The sequence below is a fragment of the Xyrauchen texanus genome, chromosome 3 (assembly GCF_025860055.1).
Source record: "Xyrauchen texanus isolate HMW12.3.18 chromosome 3, RBS_HiC_50CHRs, whole genome shotgun sequence".
In the NCBI taxonomy this organism is placed as follows: Eukaryota; Metazoa; Chordata; class Actinopteri; order Cypriniformes; family Catostomidae; genus Xyrauchen; species Xyrauchen texanus.
Genome location: NC_068278.1, coordinates 31,360,598 through 31,387,772, shown reverse-complemented (window position 1 = coordinate 31,387,772; position 27,175 = coordinate 31,360,598). Strand labels below are relative to the sequence as shown.

The window sequence follows — 27,175 nt, the reverse complement described above, 5'->3', positions numbered from 1 at the left end:
CGCGCTTAGTAGATGCCGCCAAGGCAAGTTCAAAACAAAGCGCGGCTGTACTGTGATTGGTGGCTCGTTTGACCAGTTACATTTTTATCCACTCATAAATAAAAAGGAACGACTGATTTTGAAAATGTAGTAGAGTAAAAAGTAAGATATTTGACTTTGAAATGTAGTGGAGTTAAAGTAAAAGTCTCCCCAAATTTAAATACTTCAGTAAAGTACAGATACACAAAAAAGCTACTTAAGTACAGTAACGAATTACATTTACTTCGTTACTGTCCACCACTGAACATAGACATCTGTAGACATGAAGTGGCAGCTTCAGCCATTTGCAGCTATGAAAAGTTTGGCGGCTGCAGCAGCCATTTAGGTTTTGGCTGAGCCGGCTAGCCAGCCAATAACTTCATCAGCCAGCCATTATTCTCAAAACAAATGGCTTCGGGCTCTAAATGTGCAGGATGTGACATCATGTCTGCTTAGAATTTGAATTGTTTATTGAATGCATCATACAATATATGATTACAGTCTTATTGTAAACTCATATTTTGAGTTGCTGGTTTGTTTAGTTTAAAATCTACACTGGTGGCCAAAAGTTGATTTTCTTGATTTTGCGGTTTTGGAAGGAAATTGGTACTTTAATTCTCCAAAGTGGCATTCAACGTATCACAAAGTATAGTCAGGACATTACTGATGTAAAATACAGCACCATCACTATTTGAAAAAAGTAATTTTTGATCAAATCTAGACAGGCCCCATTTCCAGCAGCCATCACTCAAACAGCTTATCCTTGAGTAATCATGCTAAATTGCAAATTTGGTACTAGAAAATCAGTTGTCATTATATAAACACAGTTGAAAGATATTTGGTGTGTTAAATGAAGATTAACATCGTCTTTGTGTTTGTTTTTGAGTTGCCACAGTGTCCAATAAATTGGCTTGTATTAAGATCAGTATTAGGTCAAAAATGGCAAAAAAGAAACAGCTTTCTCTAGGAACTCGTCAGTCAATCATTGTTTGAGGAATTAAGGCTATGCAATGTTTGAAATTGCCAAATAACTGAAGATTTCCTACAAAGGTGTACACAACAGTCTTCAATGACAAAGGACAACTGGCTCTAACAAGGACAGAAAGAGATGTGGAAGGCCAAATGTACAATTAAATAAGAGGATGAGTACATCAGAGTCTTTAGTTTGAGAAATAGACCTCAGCTGACAGCTTCATTGAATTATCCACACTCAACACCAGTTTCATGTACAACAGTAAAGAGACAACTCAGGGGTGCAGGCTTTATGGGAAGAATTGCAAAGAAAAAGCCACTTTTGAAAGGTTAGAGTGGGCAAAGAAACACAGACATTGGACAACAGATAATTGGAAAAGAGTGTTATGGATCTTAACCCCGTTGAGCTTTTGTGGGATCAGCTAGACTGTAAGGTGCGTGAGAAGTGCCTGACAAGAGAGCCACATCAATCGCAAGTGCTAAAGGATGCATGGGGTGAAATGTCACCTGAGTATCTGGACAAACTGACAGCTAGAATGTCATGGATCTGCAAATCTGTCATTGCTGCAATTGGAGGATTTGTAGTAGTAATTTTTCATGTTATTAATGTCCTGACTATACATTGTGATCAGTTGAATGCCACATTGATTAATAAAAGTACCAATTTCTTTCCATAAGGGCAATATCTGTACATTATTCCAAAATTTTGGCTGCCAGTGTATATGATTCCGTTAATTATTTAATACGATTTTTTAGCTTATCAGATAACAAATGAGGCATTTACTAAAATTGTTCACTTTATCCAAACTATCTTCCCAATACCCTCATTTACTTTTATCACTCTCAGATTTCCTATAACGTAACCTCTCCCTTTCTCCCTCTATCTCTCTCTCTGTCTCTCTCTGTCACTTTCTCTCTCTGGTGGTGGTAATCTTAACCACTAAAAGGTGCTAACTCCTATTAAGCAGTCAGAGCTCTGTGTGTAAGCCAATCCAGCCAATCACTTATCAGCGACACTGACAGACTGAAACAGTGTCATCGTGGTAACAAGAGACATTTCAGTTTCAGCACACACATTCATACACCTGCACACAAATATACATACACACATACCTGCATGGTATACTGTATGCACACATACTCACACAGACACATGAACAGAATTGTACACCCAAAAAACACATGTGCATAAAAACAAACCTACAGAGACACACATTAAGATACACAACATCGCCTAATGTTTGCAAACACAGACATGCATATTCATATACATACATGTGTGTGTGTGTGTGTGTGTGTGTGTGTTGTAAGCCCAGGTGTGATGGGCAGGTTATTTTTGGACAGTGGTGTAGAGTAGCACAGAATAGCTGAAGTCCAGGTAACCATAGCACAGCTTAGAAAGTGAAATATGACCACACTGTTCAGTCCAGCATGTCACTCTCAATCTCTACTACACACACTGGTGACAAGGAGATAATCAAGAAAAACGGGAGAGAGAATTTAAGATGAAAAATGTGTTAATGCATCCTGAAAGAGCTAGTAATATATTAAGAGCATTTGATATGCTTATATTCATAAATCATTAATTTCAAATGAAATCATGTTGTATTTACAACACTTTATTTTCATGTGCCACCACCGCCAGTCAAATTAAATATCAGTCTGCTGAATCCTTTACTTTGCTATCCCTTTGCCCAGTGCAGGCCAGGCATGATTAATGAATTACTGATAAGACCTGTGGTTTAGAGTGGGACTGAGATGGCCTCACATACACTCATTCACATCTCACGTACACATACCTGCATACAGACACTGTACCAAACAGTGCAACCGACTTAAGAAATATAACAAGAGCAAGAGTGCTGTTGTACAGCATATCAGCACCCTGGTGAAAAAAAAATATGCCAAGTATACTTGAAGCCAGACTAATTATCAGTATGCTTCAAGTGTATTAATAATTGGTAAAGCATAACTTTAAGTGTATTTAGTGTACTTTTGTGTGCTAAATTGGAACAACTTCAAGTATACTTAGTATACGTTAAGTATATGCCTGTGTAGGGTAATTACATGCTTGATTAGTGATATTAAAGTATACTTTATTTGCGTTACAAGTACATTACAAATTAATTGCGAGTGTCTTCGAAACATACAAGCAATATACCATAAGTGTATTATATTTGAGTAAAAAGTATATGCTCAGCAACACCTTTGGCTTATTCCAAATACTACAATTGTCTAAAACCTTTGCACAATATTGTAGTTCCAAACCAATTCAAAGCAGGATCAAACATTGTGTGTCATTGAGTTATTGCTGAAAGATACTATTTGTGGTCTAGTTGTGTATTTGTGTACTAATTGTGTTCACAACACAAAGTTAATGTGCTTGCTGTGAACGCAAGTATGAACTCTGTGTTGTGAACACAATTCATAACATGCTGTAAGTATGTGTTGCATTCTCAACGTTGTCACAAGGGGTGCTATAGAATTGTATATAGAATAGAATATATAGAATATATATATTCTACAATTAGTTTTATTTTTCAAGTCAACTGCTGCCATGAACAGGGACTAAAAATGTTTCAAGGAACAAAAACCAAAAACAAACGATAATTTGAAATGCTTGTAACAGTTATAACCAATTAATTTCTTTCCAATAATTTTTTCAAGAAACCAAAGGCCAAAGGGTTTATAACAGTAATATTTTGAAACTAAACCACTTGATGTTGCCTGAAAAAATGAAACGTACTTTGATTTAGAAGGAAACTGCTGCATCACATATTTCTTTACATAACTGCCCAATGTGGATTTTTTTTAATTAACTTTTTTAGACCTTTTTTAAAAACTATGTATAATTACCTCATAAATCGTACATGAACGGCTAATTCAGATTCAAGGAAAACATTATTAGAGATTAAAAGTACAATTCTCAGTTGTTTCCAAGTCTTCACTGAATTATTGTTAGATATGATGAATTGATGAACAGTTTTGATGCTGCCAGGTTTTGACTGAGAAGCAGATCTGTAATTAAAATGATACTTAACTCTTAATTAACTATATGCTCGTTATGATTTCTATGCTGATAAATCCACCACACAGGAAAAACAATAATTGCTTATTTTCATTTATGATGAGGCAAGTGGCTTATTTTGGGCTTGTTTTTCCAGACCATGTTGCTTGTTGTCTTGCCATATCTAGCAACACTGCACTGTATTTCACTAAATTTCCCTACTCTCCTAAAAGATCCTTCTTCAATGGCCACTACCCTCCTCATCTCTAAGCACCACTCCTGAATTGAGGGTGTTCCAGCCGACTTCCAACCTCTTAAAATTGTCTGTCTGGCGGTCATGACGCTTGTTCGTTGTCTATTTTCAACGTTGATGACAGCCCTGTCACCCAAAATACAGAGTCTGGGGCAAAATGAAACCCGAGTGCCCAATACATCACACAAAGTCTCTGAAACTTCAACACTCCCAAAAGACATGGGTTGTGTCTCCATCCTCTAATTGGCATCACCAGCAGGTGGGTGTGTCTTTAAGACCAAGTCTACACAATCTAGAGGTTGTCCAATAGAATAAATATAAAATCTTGAATTGCATAAGGCACACCCATACATCTCTAGATGCAGATTTTATGTTTTATTAGAATCCTAGCCCACACTCCCTCCTCCAATACCAAGTTTAAATCTTTCTCCCATAATCTCTTGAGAGAAGTTGAAGCTCCATCCCATAGAATTAGCAGGGAGTATTACACTGATGCCTCATGACCTTTTCCAAAAGCAGTAATCACCAGTCCCAGAGTATCTGTCACTGTAAATATCTAAAGAACTGAGATCTGGGAATCCCAAAATGTCGAGTCTTTTATTAATAAGAATACCCTTTTTTCAGTCTGGATTTAGGGAACATCACAGTACAGAATCTGCACTTTTAAAGGTTCTCAACGATGTTCTATTAACTGTGGATTCTGGAAATGCTGCAGTTTTGATGATACTTGATCAAAGTGCGGCATTTGACACCACTGTCAGGATATACACGAGGACAACAAGGTAAATAGGATTCAGAAGGCTTTAATAGTTGAATGGCAGGTGAGCATCAGATGAAACGGACAGATGCAGGATATGATTTGCAGAGGAATGATCGTGGGATGAAATGTTGTAGAGATCTGCTTGGATATAGCAAGGATGTGCCAACCGGGAAACACAGGGAAGGATCACAGGAGAATCGGGGAGAATCCAGGAGGGAGCGTGGGGTCTAGGGAAAGAAGCAGCAGGTAAGTCCTTTTGCTGGAATACTGTGGAGTCACACTGGAACTGATGAGTATACGAATCTGGGAATCACAGAGAGAGAGAGTTAGCAGGTCGGTTCCTAGTTCAAGGTTCGACGGAGACTGGATGAGAAGTGTGCTCTTTTGTAGTGCTCAGTGGTGCTGGATTAGATGACAGGTGCAGGTGGTTAATACTCAGGTGATTGTGATCCTTGTGCAATGGGTGTGAATGAACCTGATTGATCTCTGACATTACCCCCTCCTCCAGGGTCCGCGCCAGCGGACCGAGGACCCCGACGTCGTGGTGGTCTGCCTCGAGGTCGTGGAGCCGGTCGCTGTGGATGCTGCTGGTGGAACTCAGTGAGAAGTGTTGGGTCAAGGATATCGTCCCGTGGAATCCAAGATCTTTCCTCTGGTCCATACCCTTCCCAGTCGACCAGGTAGTCTAGGCGACCACCCCGATGTCGGGAGTCCAAGATGTCATGAACAGTGTAGATGGGATCTTCAATGGGGGGGCATGTCAGGATCAGGTTCTGTGGAAGGAGGGAGAACAGCAGGATAGTGAGGTTTTAACAGTGATACATGGAACACAGGGTGAATCCTGATGTGACCGGGTTGACTTGGTGGAGAATCTTGAAAGGTCCGATGTATCGTGGGCTAAACTTTCGACATGGTTGGCATAGACGAATGTCCCGTGTGGAAAGCCAGACAAGTTGACCAGGTTCATATGTAGGCGTTTCACCTCTTCGGGCGTCAGCGAACATCCTATGTCTGTTGACCGCCTGTTGGAGATGACAATGTGCCTCGTTCCAAACCCTTTCACTTTCTCGGAACCAGTAATTAACTGAGAGAACCTCGGACAGTTCACCGGACCATGGGAACAAAGGTGGCTGGAAACCCAGGAAACATTGAAAAGGTGTTAGTCCAGTAGTGCTTTGACGTAAAGAATTCTGGGCGTATTCGGCCCATGCGAGGAACTGGCTCCATGTCTCGTGGTGGTTCTGGCAAAAGTCGCGGAGGAAGCGGTTTATTTCTTGCACTTTTCTTTCCGTTTGCCCATTCAGCCTGAGGATGGTACCCAGATGTTAGACTGATCGTGACCCCAAGGAGAGAAAGAAAGCCTTCCAGACCCGAGATATAAACTGGGGACCACGATCGGATACAATATCCTCAGGGATGCCAAAATGACGGAACACCTGGTTGAAAAGATTCTCTGTGGTTTCGAGGGCCGTGGGGAGTCCAGGTAATGGAATCAATTTACAAGCCTTAGAGAATCTATCCACGATGATAATGATGCACGTGTTACCTCCAGATGATGGTAGATCGGTGATGAAATCTACCCCCAGATGTGACCAGGGTCGCTGAGGGACAGGGAGTGGTAAGAGTTTCCCGGATGGTAGATGGCGTGGAACCTTGGATTTAGCAAAGATTTGGCATCCTTGGATGAAGCGTTTTACATCTCCCCTCATCCTTTGCCACCAGTACCGTGGTTGAAGGAGATTAAACGTTTGCGTGGCTCCGGGATGTCCTGTACCCACAGAGGAATGCGCAGACTCAATAAGAGGTAGACGAAACTCATGTGGGACATAGATAAGATTGGCTGGGCACTCAGGTGGAGGTGGATCTCGTCGTGTACCTCTTTGGATCTGGTCGTCAATATCCCAAAGGATCGGGCTGATGAACACCGATGTTGGTAAGATCGATTCAGGTTCTTCAATGAGATCTGGGGGAGCATGAAGCCTGGAGAGAGTGTCGGCGCGGATGTTCTTGGATCCTGGGCAGTAGGTTATGTGGAAATGGAAACGGGTGAAGAAAAGGGCCCAACGGACTAGTCTCGGGTTCAGCCTCTTGGCTTCTTTGAGGTACTGCAGATTTTTATGGTTAGTAAGGACTGTGAATGGATGTTGAGCACCCTCGAGCCAATGTCTCCACTCCTCCAAAGCCAGCTTGATGGCGAGAAGCTCACGGTTTCCCACATCATAGTTTTGTTCTGCTGAAGATAACTTCTTGGAGAAAAAAGCACAAGGGAGAGGTTTGACGGTATCTTCCTGCTGTTGAGATAGGATGGCACCGACTCCGGTCGTGGAGGCGTCGACTTCCACAATGAAATCGAGGTTTGGATCAGGATGACGCAGAAGGGGTGCAGAGGTGAATTCCTGTTTCAAGATGTTGAATGCTGTGTCTGCCTCAGGAGTCCAGGTTAAAGACTTGGGTTTTCCCTTTAAGAGAGAGGTGAGTGAAGAGGTTATGGTACTGTAGTTATTGATGAAACGTCGATAAAAATTTGCGAAGCCCAGGAATCGTTGGAGTTCTTTTATGGATTGAGGTGTTGGCCATGAGGTGACTGCTGTGACTTTCCCGTCATCCATCTTCACTCCATGTTTGCTGACGACATAACGGAGGAACGGGACAGTCTCTTGGTGGAATGTGCACTTTTCTGCCTTGAGAAAAATGGAATGATCTCGTAAACGTTGGAGTATTTTAAAGACATGGTGTCGATGGACAGTTTCGTTGGGAGAAAAGATGAGTATGTCGTCAATGTAGACAATCACAAATTTGTTCAGGAAGTCACGGAGTATCTCATTCATGAAATCTTGAAACACGGAAGGGGCATTGACCAATCCATATGGCATAACGAGGTACTCATAGTGGCCAGACGGGGTAATGAACGCAGTTTTCCATTCGTCCCCTTCGCGGATTCGAATAAGGTTATACGCACTTCTGAAATCTAACTTGGTAAAGATGCGTGCGCCTCTCAGTTGTTCAAGAGAGGTGGGAACCAGAGGAAGGGGATATTGGAACTTGATGGTTATTTTGTTCAGTGCGCGGTAATCGATACAGGGCCTCAATCCTCCGTCGTTCTTGGCGACAAAGAAAAAACTGGAGGCTGCTGAAGAGGTAGATGGGCGAATGTATCCCTGTTTCAAGGCTTCCTGTATGTACTCCTCCATGGCTCGTTGTTCAGGGATGGAAAGAGAGTAGATATGACCTCGAGGTACCGATTCACCTGGCTCTAAGTCAATCGCACAGTCCCAGGGTCGATGTGGTGGAAGATGGGAGGCTTTTTCGGGACTGAAGACATCAGCGAACGTGGAGTAACAGAAAGGAATGTCTGTAGACTGTTTTTCCCGAGGGCTTTCAACGGATGTCACAGCGATGGGAATACTCACTGGAGAGGGGGAAACCGGCTTGGGAAGTTCAGGAAAACAAGAAGGGAAACATGTTGACCCCATTGCAGAATTTCTCCCTTCCTCCAACAAACTACGGGATTGTGTTGTATGAGCCAGGGTCTGCCCAGAATTATTGCTGCCGTGGAGTTTTCAAGTATCAGAGGAGTGAATGATTCTTTGTGTAAACACCCTACTCATAATGTGATGGGCTTGATTTGATATTTCACATACCCGGGATTCAGGGCTTTTCCAGTCACTGATTTTGCGGCAAACGGGGTTGGAGAGTGGGTCTTCGGGAGTTGAAGTTGCCTGCAGAGGTCGCTCGAGATGAAATTACCCGCTGACCCAGAGTCGATGAGGGCTGTAACTGAAATGCTAGCGTCAGCAGTAATCAATGACACTGTAGCAGATAATGGAGCAACACTAAGGGTCCTGGTGGATAACAAACTCACCCGGAGTCGTGGTGGTCGGACAGGACAGACGCTGATATAATGGGTGTTGTCTCCACAATACAGGCAGAGATGATTTGACATCCGTCAGGCTCTTTCAGAGACAGTTAAACGGGTATTGTCAATCTGCATGGGTTCTGTATCGTTTGCCACAGGACTTTCCAATGATTGAACAGAAACAAGATGTACTGGTTGTCGATTCTCAGGATAACAGTTCTGAGCACGTCGAGCCACTCGGATGGAGAGCTGGATGAATTTCTCTAAACCAACACTATCATCATATACTGCAAGTTGCAATCGAAGAGCGGGATTTAAACCTTGCCGGTAGGTAGTGATGAGCGCTTTCTCATTCCATCCGCTTGCCGCAGCCAAGGTTCTAAATTTCAAGGAATATTCAGTGATTGAACTTGTACCTTGTCACAGATGATAGAGCTGTTCACAGGTGGATGAGTCGCCTAAAGGACAGCCAAACACCTCTTTGAAATGGGATATGAAAGTTTGGAGGGTATCGGTGGCTGGACCGGCCTGATTCCAGATGGTTTCGGCCCATTGCAGTGCTCTGCCAGTGAGTAATGAAATAACAAAGGAGATTTTTGAGCGTTCAGTAGCAAAATTATATGGCTGTACCTCTAGCGCTAGGGAACATTGAAGGAGAAACCCGTTGCAATCCTCCTCCTTTCCTGAGAAGGGCGCTGGTTTTACCATGGGGCTTGTCACACACCACGGAAATGAAGCAGCCGATGCGGAAGCGGGATTGGTTGTCGCTCCGCGCTCGTCAAACACAGGCAGAGGAATGTCGGCTGGATTTCTCTCAGGAGCGGGATTTTCTGAATCTTGGTCGAACCTTCTGTCAGGATACACACGAGGACAACAAGGTAAATAGGATTCAGAAGGCTTTATTAGTTGAATGGCAGGTGAGCATCAGATGAAACGGACAGATGCAGGATATGATTTGCAGAGGAATGATCGTGGGATGAAATGTTGTAGAGATCTGCTTGGATATAGCAAGGATGTGCCAACCGGGAAACACAGGGAAGGATCACAGGAGAATCGGGGAGAATCCAGGAGGGAACGTGGGGTCTAGGGAAAGAAGCAGCAGGCAAGTCCTTTTGCTGGAATACTGTGGAGTCACACTGGAACTGATGAGTATACGAATCTGGGAATCACAGAGAGAGAGAGTTAGCAGGTCGGTTCCTAGTTCAAGGTTCGACGGAGACTGGATGAGAAGTGTGCTCTTTTGTAGTGCTCAGTGGTGCTGGATTAGATGACAGGTGCAGGTGGTTAATACTCAGGTGATTGTGATCCTTGTGCAGTGGGTGTGAATGAACCTGACTGATCCCTGACAACCATAGATCACACAATTATTATTGCGTGGCTTGAGCGGAAAAAAAACAAAAGTCCTACCTAACTAACACAAGTTTTTCAGTTGAAATGGATGAATTTACATCAGCGTCTGCACCACTTACATGTGGGATTCCTCAAGGATCTATTTTGGGACCCATCCTGTTTTCATTATATACTGTATACTTCCAATATGCGCTATTTAAAAAAAAAAACTTCCATTGTTATGCAGATGACACATAAATATATATGCCAGTAAAAAGGAGGATAATTCGTTAGGGCTCTTCTAGCATGTCTGAATGATTTAAAAAAATTGGTTGGCTGTCAATTTCCTGCATTAAATGAATGCAAAACAGAGATTTTTGTTTTTGCACCCCCTAATGTATCTGGGTCCCCTGTATTGATTTAGGCCCTTTATCTATTTATGGATTATTTTTTTTATTTTTTTGATGACTCTTCTTTTGAAATTTGACAAACAAATTAATGCAGTTGTTCGATCAAGCTTTTTCCAGTTAAGAAGTTTGGCAAAAGTCAAGTCACTTTTGTCATTTTATGATTTAGAGAGAGTGATGCATGCATTTGTGTCTTCATGTTTGGATGACTGTAATTCCTTGTATGTAGGGATTAGTCAGTTTACGTTGACACAATTGAAAATTGTTCAGAATGCTGCAGCAAGACTGTTGACAGGTTCTCGAAAGCGGGACCACATTACTCCAATTTTGTTTTCTTTACATTGGTTGCAAATCCATTATAGGATTGATTTTAAGATTTTTTTTGTTTGTTTTTAAATCTTTAAATGGTATGGCACCACCCTATCTCTCAGATTTGTTACATTTATACTTACCATCAAGATGACTGCGGTCCTCTGACCAGAAATTACTGATTGTCTCAAGGTCTAGACGAAAACTTTGGGGTGATCGTTCTTTTTCAGTGTTGGCTCCGAAACTCTGGAATAGACTGCCTTTGCATATTAGAACTGCCTCCACAGTGGTATCTTTTAAATCTCTTTTAAAAACTCATCTTTTTTCTCTGGCTGTCTTGTCTAACTCTTCTTGTTGACATGTTAGTAGCTTGTTGTTTTTAAGTGAGAAGTTAGATGTATGTGTTTATTATATATAGAATATAGGTATATTAGTGTTTTGTGTATTCTGCTCTTTGTTGTTTTTAATTGTGCTATATAAATACATTTCCTTGCATAACCTTACCTCAGCACCTGTCATATAGGTCATCGAGTGTAGTAACCTCCCTCACAACACACTCTGGCCAGCAGAAAGTGGACTTATTAATACATAATTTGGGGTTAAGCCATAAACTCGAGGCAACATTTAAATAAATGTCAGAATTAAACACTCTGGACACCTTTGTCCATACCGAGTGAAAATGTGAGATAACGGGGTGTAACTTAACTTCTCAGATTATTTTGATAGACAGGCTTTCCAATGGTGAAATAGGGGCAAGAACTTCCTGTCCAATACAAAACCAGGGAGGGGCTTTCTCAGGTGGAAGTGACCTATAAGCCAAATGTCTGAGACTGAACGCATAATAATAAAACATCTTGGGTAGGCCTTGCCCACCTTTATCAATCAGCCTATGCATCTTTTTGAAATGTTGTCTGGAACAATTCCCATTTCAAATGAAGGACTTCGCTATGCTATCATATTGCTAGAAATAAGAGAGGGGGACATCTATAGGGTGTGACTGTAGCAGGTAGTTGAATTTTGGAATATAATTAATTTGAATAACATTAAACTTCTGAGGTTGTTACCTATCCTACCAACCAGCCCTCTCCTGAATACTGCTCTTCACCCATTTTTTCACTGCTCATTTCCTGTATACCACATGTATATATATATATATATATATATATATATATATATATATATATATATATATATATATACACATGCATTTCCATTGTTCATTGCAAAGTATTGCCAGTTTACCCTGCCTTACCGAGTGTTTTTCCATTGCCAATGTTTCTTGATTCATGTTATGACAATTGCCTGTTTTTCTGGATTTATTGCTTTTTGGATTACCCTTTGTTTTGTTTGCCTGGTTGGACTGTATTTGGTTTATTGGATTTATCTACCTGCTTTATGACTACGTCTCTCTGCCTGCTGTTTTGGATTTTTTACTTGTGTCTCTTTTAATAAACTTCCTGCACAGGGTTACTAACACCATCTCCATGGCCAGTTCATTACACCTTCCCAATAATCGATAAATGTAATGAAACCCACCTGCCCACATCGCTCGAAAACCTTTTTATGAAAGAGTCAAAATTAACTAACTAAATCACACAAATTTGCTGGAATAAAATGACCTAAATACTTAATGCCACTGAAAGGCATCCGGCTGAAAAGCCATTATCAGGAAGTACACTGTCAGAGCCAAAGCTTTGGATTTAGACCAATTAACTCTTTATCCTGAGAACTTAGAAAATGAATTAATAATTCTGTGGAGATGGGGCTTGGATAGCTCAGCGAGTAAAGATGCTAACTTCCACCCCTGGAGTTCGCAAGTTCGAATCTCAGGGCATGATGAGTGACTCCACCAGATCTCCTAAGCAACCAAATTGGCCCAGTTGCTAGGGAAGGTAGTGTCACATGGGGTAAACTCCTTGTGGTCACTATAATGTGGTTCACTCTCAGTGGGGTGCATGGTGAATTTTGCGTGGTTGACGCAGTGGATGGCGTGAAGCCTCCTCATGCACTATATCTCTGTGGTAACTCGCTCAACAAGCCACTTGATAAGATGTGCAGGCTGAGGGTCTCAGACATGGAGGCAATTGAGGTTCGTCCTCTACCACCCGGATTGAGGTGAGTCACTATGCTACCAGGAGGACTGAGAGTGCAGTAGGTATTGGGCATTCCAAATTGGGGTGAAATAATAATAATAATAATTCTGTGGAGGCAAAGCATATAGATCTAGAAGGGTCAGAAACAAATAATAAAATATAATCTGCCTAAAGCAGAAGCTTATGCGCCACATCTCCTGCCATCACCCCTGGAATATCATCCTCCTTTCTTATCGCGGCTGCCAATGGTTCCAGGGCAAGATAGAACAATAATGGTGAAAGAGGGCAACCCTGCCAGGTGCCCCTATCCAGAGTAAAATAATCAGAAATGTGTTTCTACTGCTGCTACCGGGTGTCTATAAAGTACCTTAATCCATCCAATAAAAGTATTCCTGAACCTGTATATTTCCAAAATCTTAAAAAGATAATCCCATTCTACCATATCAAACAGCTTTTCGCCGTCAAGTAAGATAGCAGTGCCACTGAACACATAATATTGATGAAACGTCTAATGTTATTAGAAGAGCTGCAGCCCCGCATAAGCCCCACCTGATCTATATGTATAAGAGATGTTATAACTTTACTTAATCGGTTAGCCAGAATTATGGATAGCTGGATCAGGGATATTGGATGGTAATGTAATTGGATGGTAATATCCAATTTAGCCAGAATTATGGATAGCTGGATCAGGGATATTGGATGGTAACTCTTCCACTCGCTTGGATCTTTGTCCTTTTTAAGAGTCAGGCTGATTCGGGCTTGTGTCGTGGTTGGTGGAAGCTTTCCATTCTTTAATGATTTAGTATAAACTTCTAACAAATTTGGAGCCAGTTCTGTAGCATAAGATCTAAAAAATTCACTGGCAAAACCATCTGGCTCATTAATTACCTTACCGATCTCCTCCAGGTTATCTCAGAATCAAGAGAATTTTTCATGCTTTGGATTTTTTGATGAATGAGGCACACTATATGATCCGACCCCTAAGAACCGCTTTAAATGCCTCCCAAGCCACACCCACAGAGGATACTAAGGACCAGTTGGTCTCCATATAAACATTGTATTCAGCCTTTAATATTTGTTGAAATTCAGGATTTTGCAAAAGGGATACATTAAAGTCAACTATATGATTTATTTTTCTCTGTATGTGGCAGCACCTCTAAACTCACCAGGGCGTGACTAAGATGTTTCCAATTAAGCAGTCAACAACAAATGAAATGTGGGACTAAAAAAAATCTATTCTAGAATAAATCAATATTATATCATGAGGAGGGGTGCCAGCAGCTTGTAACATCCCTTCAAGATCTATAAATAAGCCCTGATCATCAACGTTAGGTGTGTACATTTTAGCCAAAATCAACCTTTGCCCCTGAATATCTGCTAAAACAATAAGGTGTACTGTCATTTAAAAAATATTGTTATTAACCGTTCTTTTATTTTGTTCTAACCGGTTACCATTTGGAAGGGAGTCTGTGGAATGTCTTAACCGGAACGAAATAATACAGTTTTTGCTCAGAACGAACTGAAATGAAAAACATCTAGATTTATTCACTGGTCATGACGGAACAACAGTTTGAAGAGAATATTGCTGAGCAAGTAAGAGAAAGTCAATATATTTACCTGAAACTTACCTGAAAAATACAGACTTTTGTAGGTAAATCTATTAACCCCTTTAAATGCTGAGGTTTGTTACACCTGAGTAGTGCAGTAGTGCATGTTATTTACTGTAAGTTCAACCAGACCACAGGTTTGGCAATGCGTTTTCCAAGTGCTTGCATGTGCATACACATACATATGTAAATAAATATCTGGCCTAACACGCAGAATGGAACAACTCAAACACAGACAAACAGAGTAATATAAACAGTGAAACATCCAAGTGCTGTTATACTAAATATTAGCACTCTTAGAACACTTTTGTCCAATCAGATTACAGGACCGGAACTATCTGTTTATATATACTCATAATATACTCATACATCATTGTAAATTAGATTACAGTATATAGAATTTATCAAGGTTTGAGTGATGTAACCTCACCCTCTTCTTTTCTTTCTCTGTCAACCTCAGAAGGAGAGCCGCTCTGTTCGCCATATCTCCTCATAGTCATGGCTCCTCCTCCACACCTCCAACATCTCATCCTGCTCCTCCTCTCGGCACAGCTGTGTATGGGTGGCAGTTCTCATAGGAACAGCAACAGTAGTGCAAATGGCCTCAAGAGTCCCTGTTTTGAGAAAGTCCAATGTCAACCTGGGATTCTACTTCCTATCTGGCTGCCAAAGGACCCCTCATTCGCAATGCAGGCCATAAGAGCAGTGATTTACTTTTCATCACTTCTGTACATGTTTCTGGGTGTGTCCATTGTTGCAGACCGCTTCATGGCTGCCATCGAGGTCATCACCTCACAGGTGCGATGGCAACACTTTTTGTCGCAAATCAACTCTCACCACTCTCTCGCACTTTGCATAAATAATAAACGATCAATTGTTAATATATTTAATGTTCAATGTACAGTATATGTATGTATGCTATAGTACATAGCCGGGTGGCATGATGGTATATATGATGTGTGATGGTAGAATTGCATCAAGTGATACAGATTTAGCTATTTGTTCAAAGTTATTTACACATGAGAGCTACAATGAAACATTCGAATACAGAGTCAGTTACAGGACTGTGTATGTAGTTTGGCAGAGGCTATTTGCACTAAGTGCAAATAGTGGCAGATACTATTACACCCCTGTTTAAATACTATAATAAAGTATATGGGCATCATTGCAGTGTTTTTATTGTGTTTATTTAGAGTCCCAGAGACAACCTACACCAACTCATACCCCTAAACCTAACCCTAACCTTCCTTTACAAAATTAATCATGATTTTACTACACTAACCATAGTATCACCATGGTATTTAAATTTTTTTTGTAAAATCATAGTAACCACAAAATTAAACATGGTTACTGTATTAACACCATATTACTGTAGTAACACCATGGTTACCTGCATCAAAACTATGGTTCCCCATCTGTCGTATACTCTAGAAGTATGTGCCAGGGAATTAACATCATCACAGGCTATAAACGGAATAAAAACTCCGCCATGAACACCGCTGCCTCTCTCCCGGATGAGCTTAATAAATTTTATGCTCGTTTTGAAGACAATAACACCGCCCTCGCGGAGAGAGTATTCACGGCCGACTCTTCAGAGGATGGCTCACTCTCCATCTCTGTTGCGGATGTAACCCATTCGAACATCCATAAAGCCACGGTTCCAGACTGCATTCCGGGCCGCGTCATCAGAACGTGCGCGAACCAACTGGCTGGTGTTTTTATGGACATTTTCAAACTGTCCCTCTCCCTGTCTGTTGTCCCCACATGCTTTAAAACATCAACCATTGTGCCTGTACCGTAGCAAGCCAAAATCACTTGCTTAAATGACTGGCGTCCTGTTGCTCTGACCCCCATCATTAGCAAATGCTTTGAGAGGTTAATCAGAGATTACATCTGCTCTGTTCTGCCCACCTCTTTGGACCCATTGCAGTTTGCCTACCGCAACAACTGCTCCTCTGATGATGCCATTGCATCTACACTACACACTGCTCTCTCCCATCTGGAAAAAAGGAACACATATGTGAGAATGCTGTTTGTAGACTACAGCTCAGCATTCAACACCATAGTGCCCTCCAAGCTTGATGAGAAACTCCGGGCTCTGGGCTTAAACAGCTCGTTGTGCAGCTGGATCCTGGATTTCCTGTCAGGCAGACGTCAGGTGGTTAGAATGGGTAGCAACACCTCGTCATCACTGACCCTAAACACTGGAGCCCCGCAGGGCTGTGTTCTCAGCCCACTCCTGTATTCCCTGTACACACATGACTGTGTGGCAACACATACCTCCAATGCCATCATTAAGTTTGCTGATGATACAACGGTGGTAGGTCTGATCACTGACAATGATGAAACAGCTTACAGAGAGGAGGTGCACACTCTGACACACTGGTGTCAGGACCACAACCTCTCCCTCAACGTCAGTAAGACCAAGGAGCTTGTGGTGGACTTCAGGAGGAAAGACAAATAACACAGCCCCATCATCATTAATGGAGCATCGGTGGAGAGAGTCAGCAGTTTCAAGTTCCTCGGTGTCCACATTACTGAGGAACTCACATGGTCCGTCCACACTGAGGCCGTTGTGAAGAAGGCTCACCAGCGCCTCTTCTTCCTGAGACAGCTGAGGAAGTTTGGAATGAACCACCACATCCTCACACGGTTCTACAACAGTACTGTAGAGAGAGCATCCTGACTGGCTGCATCACCGCCAGGTACGGCAATAGCACCGCCCACAACCGTAAAGACCTGCAAAGGGTGGTGCGAACTGCCAGAAACATCATCAGAGGTGAGCTTCCCTCCCTCCAGGACATCTATAACAGGCGGTGTGAAAAAATCTCTGAGGATCATCAGAGACTCCAGCCACCCGAGTCATGGGCTGCTCTCACTGCTACCATCAGGCAGGTGGTATCGCAGCATCAGGACCCACACCAGCCAATTACATGATAGGTCTTCCCCCAAGCAATCAGACTTTTGAACACTTGATCTCTCACAATCAACCATCAGCACTGCACTTTATTATTCATCATCTTGTATCACACACTGGACTGTCAAATATATTCTCCCCAATTCAACTACTGTATATATATTTTTATATACCCTTACCCTTATTTTTTTATTTTTATTGTATGTGTATTCTATATTGTGTGTATTGTTTACTGTATATTGTGTTGTGTAAGTATGTGTACATTTGTTATGTAAATTGTGTTGTGTAAATATGTTGTTTATTGTAATTGGTACTGCTATTGGTAATGTTATTCGGAACTGCACACAAGACTTTCACCTACTGTTGCACTTGTGTACACAATAGTATGACAATAAAGTGATTTGATTGATTTGATTTGAATTCCCTCGAAGGCGGAGCGGTCCACAGGTACTCGGAGGTCCCCCAGGTGGACAGAGCGGTTGCGATCCACCTGTGTCCTGAGAACGCCGCCACCTGGTGGGGTCGCCCGGTGCTCCCCTCCAGGGCCTGCAGGATGATGTAATCACTGACCTCCAAAGCCTACTGCGCTGCCAGACAGGTCGCTTACGCCTCGCATGCCATGGCCCTCCTGCAAGTCCACCAGGCCAAGGCACTTAAAGATCTGCACTTGGGTAGTCCTGACCCCGACGTGTTGTAGGAACTGCACTCAGCGACCAACCTCGCCCTCAGGACCACTCGGGCAGGTGATGGCCACCCTCGTTGTTCAGGAACGACATCTGTGGCTGAACTTGGTCGAGATGCAGGTCGTGGACAAAGCACGCTTCCTCAATGCCCCTGTCTACCAGTTCAGTCTCTTCAGCAACACCGTCGAGGACTTCGCCCAGCAGTTCTCAGCGGTGAAGAAGCAGACGGAGGCCATCTCTCATAACATGCCCCGTCGCACCACCAGCATGGGCCGTGCACCGTCTGCCCGCCGAGGGCGTCCTCCTGCGGCTTCCAGAAAACGTGCAGCTCCGCCTCAACCTGGGCCCAGCTCTCAGCCCCAGTGTCGAGCACCCCGCAGGAAGCGTATGCCCCCCATCTCACGAACACCCTCCAGGACCCGGAAGGCTCCCAAGCGTTCCTGAGACAGACGACCCAGAGATCGAGATGTTTGCTCTGGAGATGGTAAGCAGACCACTCAGTCCCCCGGTGGAGGGCCGGGAGGAGAATCCTCAGTTCAGTTTGTTTTCTTTGCCACAACCCCTTCGGGCTGCCGTACCTACATTCTCAATAAAGGAGCAATTTACTCTTTCTCTGGGTCACCTGTCCCGCAAATGCCGTTCTCACAGCACCCCGGTGCCACACCTCAAGAGTCCCTTGCACATCGGATGCGGACCTCCCGCCTCCAGACCCATGACTGTTTCCCCCCAGCCGGCCGGTTCTGACGAGCCTAGAGGACACCTCCATGGGACCTCCTCTTCAGTCACTAAACCACCCCCTGCCGGGTGTGCGGAGCAAAGTAAGTGCTTCGAGTCTTCCCTCAGCACCAGAGCCTCGGGACGTGCTTTTGCCTCCCGACGCCGTATTACCTGCTCCGCCCCGCCGGGTACATCAAAAACGATCGTTGCAGGACAGATGCAGTTAGCCTTCTTGCACAGGTGCTAAGCAAGGTCAGGCAGGACGAGGAATCATTCTGGTGGCCCCTTACTAGCCCTCTCGGACTTGGTTCTCGGATCTCGTGATCCTCGCGACAACCCCTCCCTGGCGAATTCCCCTGAGGAAGGACCTTCTCTCTCAGGGATGGGGCACCCTCTGGCATCCGTGCCCAGACCTCTGGAACCTCCACATCTGGCCCCTGGACGGGATGCGGAAGATCTAGCTGGCCTTCCACCTGCTGTCGTAGACACGATCAACCAAGCCAGAGCTCCCTCTACCAGGCAACTTTACACCCTGAAGTGGCGCTTGTTCGCGAATTGGTGTTCTTCTTGGTCTGAAGACCTACAGAGGTGTGCAGTTGGGTTAGTGCTCTCATTTCTGTAGGAGAGGTTGGAGGGGAGGCTGTCCCCCTCCACCTTGAAGGTGTATGTTGTAACCTCCGTTCTCTGATGGAGGGAACGAGACGTTGTGTCCTCCCGGCCAAGTCACTGAACCGAGCCACTGTTGCGGCCGAACCTCATTGTCAGCTCCTCAGGCAAAATCCTGAATGAACATATGCATTTCCTGCCCTTTATACCCGTATGTCCAGGGACGGTACATGCAAATTCCGTCTGTCAATATCTCATTGGCCTTTACTCAAGTTCAGAGATGTGCAAGGCTCTCAAGAGAGACCCCTAGTGTCGCTTCTTCGACACAATGTCTCGTTCCCTCCATCAGGGAATGGAGGTTACAACAGTAACCTAGACGTTTCCCCAAAAAACATGGTTACTACAATATTACTACAGTATGGTTCATTTTATCTGGACCAAACCCTTTTCCCAACTCACTAACCTTCACTGTGAGGAATCCCTTTTATTTATTATTATGAAAAGTATTTTAGAAAATGTTAAGAGTGGAGACATTGGAAAAAAAGCGACAAAGATGGTATTTGAACCCAGATCTTTGATAAAGCATTTTCACACTGTTGTAACACCCTGAGCTACTACAGTGGAACTTGAGCATGCAGTTTGTCATAAACTCATGTGTTTCACCAGACTATTGAAGTGCAAAAAGTCACTCTGTTCTCTGTTGTTTTAACCAACAAAATGCCTAAACTTTTCTCTGCCCCATCGTGAAAAATGTAAATATGCCCGCCTTACAAATAAATTTGTCGCGGCTGTCTTGAGCTTGGTCTCAGCAATGGTGGGTAGAGTTAGTGTAAATAGACTTTGCCAACAAAATGGGCTATTTGCACTTAGTGTAAATAGACACTCCGGTATAGTTTACAATGGCTTTGAATGTGGCTCATCCAATCCGAATTTAGAGCCAGATAAATTGTTTTTTTAGTATTTGTTTATAGTCTTTTGTTTTAACTCGTGTTTTTGCACTGAGACTGATCAAATAAAATGTGTATGTTATGTTAACACATGTTTAATAAAACTTGCTTACTAAAAGGTTAGACTTTTTTGTTCAAAATCCAGCAAATATAACTATATTGTTATATATATATACCATTACCATGATATAAAATTACTCATCCTATGATATATGATTTTGGTCATGCTGCCCAACCCAAATAATGGAATGTAAATGTGTGTGATCTGTAGGAGAAAGAGGTGACTGTGACAGGTGCAAATGGAGAGAAGACTGTAATGACAGTTAGAATCTGGAATGAGACTGTCTCCAATCTCACACTCATGGCCCTGGGTTCATCAGCCCCTGAGATACTGCTCTCTGTAATAGAGGTACACACACACACACACACACACACACACACACACACACACACACACACACACACACACACACACAACATCATCTCACAATACTTAATTACTGTCATGTACTCTAACTCACATTACTCAGAGGTTATCATGTGAGAACATACAAGTCAAGGCCTAGTTTCTTCTCACAGATAAAAACACAAACATTTAGAAATAATTTTCTTTTTCAGGTTAATTATTAAATGAATGACACACACACACCTCTGATCATTTTACAGTGTTGACTTCAACACCAATTCATCCATGTAATGACATCCTTTAACTCAATGTAGTTTGACACAGGGGTAGTCAGTTAAATGGACAGGGCTCATGTGACGTCTCCAGAAATGGTCAACACATTTTTAAAATTCACTCTCCTAAAACCATAGGAAAACAAATAGTAGTCATACTACCGTATATCATATCCAGTGACATTTAACCATTATTCATTTTAATACCAGGCGAAGTAGTTCTTAAATTCGAAAAAAAAAAGTCCTTAAATGAGCTACTTTTCCCTGCAATGTAGAAAAAACGCATGCTAACATATTTTTCCATCCTTGAAAAGTGTTTTATTGTTTTAGTGTTTCATGATTCTAAATTTTCATTTTTTTCTCTCTAAGTTTTAATTATGGGATCACGACACTTTAACAATGTGACTTTTCATGGTTCATAATAGTTTATGTATATTAATAAGATTATTAGCTATTAATGTGTTAATAAATTTGTGTACTGTAGACATATAGCTTCCACTGCATGGATGGATGCTTTTGAGGAACAATGAAATAAGGTGCAAGGCATTCCATCTTTAAAGTTATCTTCATGTAATGCATTTTGAAAATGTGGTTTTATTTTTACTTCTCTCTTGATGTGTTTGAAAACAGCTGATTTTAACATCCCGTATCTCTCGGTTTTTGCTCTGTTGTTCATTAATAGCTTATAAATTAATTAATTTGTCTAAATAATAAGTTATTAATGCTTAATATGTTTACATAGTATTATTATTATTCTCTGGGTGTGTGGCAGGTGTGTGGACATGGTTTTGAGTCAGGAGAATTGGGCCCCGGCACTATAGTGGGCAGCGCTGCATTTAACATGTTCGTGATAATCGGAGTGTGTGTGTGGGTGATACCTGACGGAGAGGTGAGGAAGATCAAACACCTAAGAGTCTTCTTCATTACCGCATTCTGGAGTATCTTTGCGTACATCTGGCTCTACCTCATCCTGGCAGTCATCAGCCCTGGCATTGTACAGGTGTGTATGTAAGCACAAGGATAATTACAAAAACAAACTGTAATGTAACTTCATGAGAGCCAAAAATTCATATATTCAGCTAGAAAATTATGGCAATGTTAAGCAAGAACTGTAGCTCACTGGATGTTTTTTTGTTTTTGTCAACATTCTGAGTAAACTCTAGAGACTCTAGAGTTGTGCATGAAAATCCCAGGATATCAGCAGTTACAGAAATACTGCCAACAATCATGCCACAGTTGAAATCACTGAAATATATTTTTTTTACCCATTTTTATGGTTGACGTGAACATTAACTGAAGCTCCTGACCCGTATCTGAATGATTTAATGCATTGTACTGCTGCCACATGATTGAATGATTAGGTAATCACATGAATAGGTAGATGTACAGGTGTTCCTAATAAAGTGTTCAGTGAGTGTATGTATATATATATAATTTATATAAGTTTTAGGCACTTGTGAAAAACATTAAAAGTGAGAATTTCTTAAAAAAATTACATAAATACTTTTCATTAATCAATTAACATCATACAAAGTTCAGTATACATAAAAAACCTAAATCACTATTTGGTGTGAACACTTTTGCCTTTAAAACAGCACCAGTTCACCTACTTACACCTGGACAGTTTTTCTTGGTTGTTGGCAGACAGGATGTTCCAAGATTCTTGGAGAATTCGCCACAGTTCTTTTATTTATTTAGGTTTTCTCAATTACTTCTGTCTCTTCATGTAATCTCAGACTGACTCGATGTTCAGTGGGGGGCTCTGTGAGGGTCCTGTTCTTCTATTCTATTCTATTTACAAAAGGAATTATTGGGAGTATAACATTTTTATTTTCTATTGACACACTAAAGTAGCAGATATAAATAACCATCTTAAGACAAATGTTTTTGTGAAGCATCTTATGTGCTTTTGCACAGTACTGTATATATACACACACACACACACACACACACACACGTTGGTCTACCTATCATTATGAGGACTTTCCATAGACATAATGATTTTTATACTGCACAAACTATAGATTATATCCCCTAAACCTAACACAACCCCTTAACCTAACCCTCACAAAAAACTTTCTGCATTTTTACATTTTCAATAAAACATTGTTTAATACGTTTTTTAAGCTATTTAAATTATGGGGACACTAGAAATGTACCCTTCTGCATAATATCCTTGTAATTACTAGTTTGTAACCTATAAAATTGTCCTCGTAAACCACATAAACATGCCCCCACACACACACAAACACACACACACACTGGCGGACAAATGTTTGGAATAATGTACAGATTTGACTGTTTTGGAAGGAAATTGGTAATTTAATTCACCAAAGTGTCATTCAACTGATCAAAGTATAGTCAGGACATTACTGATGTAAAAAAAAACAGCACCATCGCTATTTGAAAAAAGTCATTTTTGATCAAATCTAGACAGGCAGCATTTCCAGCAGCCATCACTCCAACACCTTATCCTTGAGTAATCATGCTAAATTGCTAATTTGGTACTAGAAAATCACTTGCCATTATATCAAACACAGCTGAAAGATATTTGGTTCATTAAATGAAGCTTATCATTGTGTATGTGTTTGTTTTTGAGTTGCCACAGTATGCAATAGACTGGCATGTCTTAAGGTCAATATTAGGCCAAAAATGGCAAAAAAGAAACAGATTTCTCTAGAAACACACCAGTCAAACATTGTTTTGAGGAATGAAGGCTATACAATGCTTGAAATTGCCAAAAAAATGAAAGATTTGTTACAAAGGTGTACACTACAGTCTTCAATGACAAAGGACAACTGGCTCTAACAAGGACAGCAAGTGCTACTGGAAGTGTGGGGTGAAATGTCACTTGAGTATCTGGACAAACTGACAGCTAAAATGCCAAGAATCTGCAAAGCTGTCATTGCTGCATGTGGAGGGTATTTTGATGAGAACTCTTTGAATTCTTTGAAATTGTAGTAGTAATTTATGTCATTAATGTCCTGACTATACATTGTGATCAGTTGAATGCCATTTTGTTGACTAAAAGTTCCAATTTCCTTCCATAAGAGCAAAATCTGTACATTATTCCAAACTTATGGCTGCCAGGGTATATATATATATATATATATATATATATATATATATATATATATATATAAATTTGTATGGCATAAAAACACAGATACATTGTCAATGAATTTAGTAAGACATAATAAAAATCCAGCACTAGCCTGATAGGGCAAGTGACAGTTCTGTGCCCAGCAGTCAGCTATCTGTGTTGTTGAGGCTTGAGGGTTTGCATAATATTTAAGTAGCTGTTTATCTGTGTATATTTATATATATATATGTTGGCAAATTTAATTAACCTCTCTTTGTGTGTGTGTGTGTGTGTGTGTGTGTGTGTGTGTGTGTGTGTGTGTGTGTGTGTGTGTGTGTGTGTGTGCGCGTGCCTGAGGTCTGGGAGGCACTGGTCACACTCTTCTTCTTCCCTGTGTGTGTACTCATGGCATGGATTGCTGACCGCCGCCTGCTCTTTTACAAGTACTTGCACAGACGTTACCGTGCTGATAAACGTCATGGTATCATTGTGGAGATGGAGGGTGAGCTAGCACCCAGAGGCATCGATGCCATCATGGGGGAAAAATATCAAAACAACACCACTGGCACCATCGTCAATTTGGATAAAAATAAAGAGGCTGAACAGGACAGAGAGGAGGTGAGGGAGTGAAAAAAGTTATGAAATGTTTCTTCTATGATGGAGTGGTGGAATAGTAAAAGATCTGGGAATTGCTCAAGGGTTACATTCATACCCTTGAGCAATGCACTTAACCTTAAGTTGCTCTAGGGGGGCTGTCCCTGTTTTTCTACATCATAGATAACAAATGACACTATACAGCAACTGATTTTTTTTTTTTTTTTTTTTTGACTGATGTTATGACTGAAATATTTATGATAGAAAAGTCTAACTTAACTATGCTCAGATTAGGAGAAAACGGACTGTGCAAATTGTAGTATCTATTAAATCCAAACCAAGTAACTTTGAAGCCATTTTTAGTTCCCTTTCGAGAGGTCTCTCCTATTGCGTAAGTAGCTTAAGCTATGGGAAAACTCCGTTTCTCGAGAAATATTGAAGTCTTTATGTAAAACGCATTGCAGCTGCACAGCAGACAGCAATGAGCGAGGCAGCTCGGTCATTGGCTGTGCTGCGGTAACTTGCTCGAACCAATGACGGGGCGACTCTGAACGCGCGACCAATGACCAATGAGCCCCGCCAAGATGGGCGTGGCTAAGGCTATATATTAGGCGCCCCGTCATGAGAGTTCTTTAGATTTAATCTCCTTCAGCAAAGACCTTCTCTTCGCTGGATCCTCTGGATTATTGGAGTCTTTTCGCCCACCGTCGACAAGCCTACAGCAGGACTGCTACGAGGACGCCGGCGCCTTCAGCCGCCTTCAAAGCCTTCTGCTACGCCATCCGGCGCGCATCACCTTTGATATCCTTTTACTGAAAGCTACTTTGTAAGTGTTCGCCTCTGCGACACTTTTGTCCTTAAGTGAAAGAGCAAATTTGAGGCGTTGTTTCAAATGCCTTCGACCTTTGACGCTGCATCCGACGACTGGCCGGGCTCGGCCTTCGACCCCGTGCCGTCGACATTAGTGGACACGAGCACGGGCACCAGCATGGACTCAGAGATCGTCCGCATCCTGTCTAAAGCCGTGGAAGACCTCGGGCTCGAATGGTCTTCTCCGGAAGAACCCGCCCGCAGCCGGCTGGACGAGTGGTTCCTGCAGGGGCGCCGGCAGGCCCCTCGACAGAGACCCTCCCCTTTCTTCCCCGAAGTTCATGACGAACTCACAAAGTCGTGGAAAGCCCCGCACTCTGCTCGCTTGAAGCCTTCTTTCTCTTCCTCGCTCTCCTCGGTGGACGGCGCGAGAGAAAGAGGCTACGAGGGAACCCCGCCCCTCGAGGAGGCTGTGGCCAACCATCTGTGCCCACCCTCCACCGCTGGATGGAAAGCCAAAGCTTCTCATCCCTCGAAGCCCTGCCGATCTACCTCAGCTCTCGCCGGTCGCGCATACGCCGCCACCGGCCAAGCTGCGTCAGCGCTTCATTCCATGGCTGTTCTGCAAGTCTATCAGGCCAAACTTCTCCGCACCATGGACGAGTCTGGACCTGAACCTGAGGCTTTCAAGGACCTGCGCAGCACCACTGATGTAGCCTTGCGAGCCACAAAGGCCACCGCCCAATCCATCGGCCGGGCCATGGCTAACCTGACTGTCCTTGAGCGCCGTCTGTGGTTGACGCTAACAGAAATGAAGGACGCGGCTAAGGCGCCATTCCTCGACACGCCTATCGCTCCAAGGGGCCTGTTCGGACCGGCGGTAAGAGAGTTCGCTGAACGCTTCACTGAAGCTCGGAAGGATTCGCAGGCTATGCATCACTTCCTGCCCAAGCGCTCCAGCTCGTCAAACCTGAAACGGACGCTCGACGCCGCTCGCGTTCCGCTAACCGAAAGCAGCCGCCTGAGCAACGGGGACCTCGGCCAAGATCGTGCTAAACCTGGAGCCTCGTAAGTCTTCCTAGCCATAGGAAGAAAAAGAGAGAGTGCGTGTCTCGCAAAAGCCGGACCACTCTCTCCAAAACGTGTAAAACATTACCCAGTCCCCTTACAGGCGGCTGGAAATGTCTGTACAGCAGTCAATAGTCACAGAACTCGCTCACCTGCAATCAAACGCTGTTTTAACGGCAACACACAGAAATCACAAAAAGAGTCATTTTCTGCCTGTGTCACTAAGGGGTCACGTGTCCACACTAAAGTGCGCATTCCCACATATCAATACTGTCCAAACAGTGCCGAATACTTCCCCAGCTCAAGCTGGACGCCCCATAAATGTAGATCGTGTGCCTATTGTCATGTATGCACCACTACACACAAGCACTGTTCCCACAGTTATAAACACTTCCCCAGTAAAAGCGGGAAATACTATAAAGGTAGCGCGCGTGCCTGCTGTCATGCATGCACCCCTACACA

General features: G+C 42.6%; 1 protein-coding gene across 3 annotated transcripts in view; it reads left to right on the top strand.

The window, feature by feature from the left end:
* LOC127620952 (sodium/calcium exchanger 2-like) overlaps positions 1 to 27,175 on the top strand; it is a 59,063-nt gene that overhangs the window by 16,274 nt on the left and 15,614 nt on the right. For 2 of the 3 annotated variants that reach the window (XM_052094339.1, XM_052094330.1), the window contains exons 2-5: positions 15,072 to 15,409; positions 20,753 to 20,890; positions 21,932 to 22,159; positions 24,599 to 24,859. In XM_052094339.1, coding sequence (XP_051950299.1) covers positions 15,110 to 15,409; positions 20,753 to 20,890; positions 21,932 to 22,159; positions 24,599 to 24,859 — 927 coding nt within the window. In that variant the 5' untranslated portion in view covers positions 15,072 to 15,109. The remainder of the gene's footprint in view (positions 1 to 15,071; positions 15,410 to 20,752; positions 20,891 to 21,931; positions 22,160 to 24,598; positions 24,860 to 27,175) is intronic. The other variant, XM_052094346.1, reaches the window with a different exon arrangement.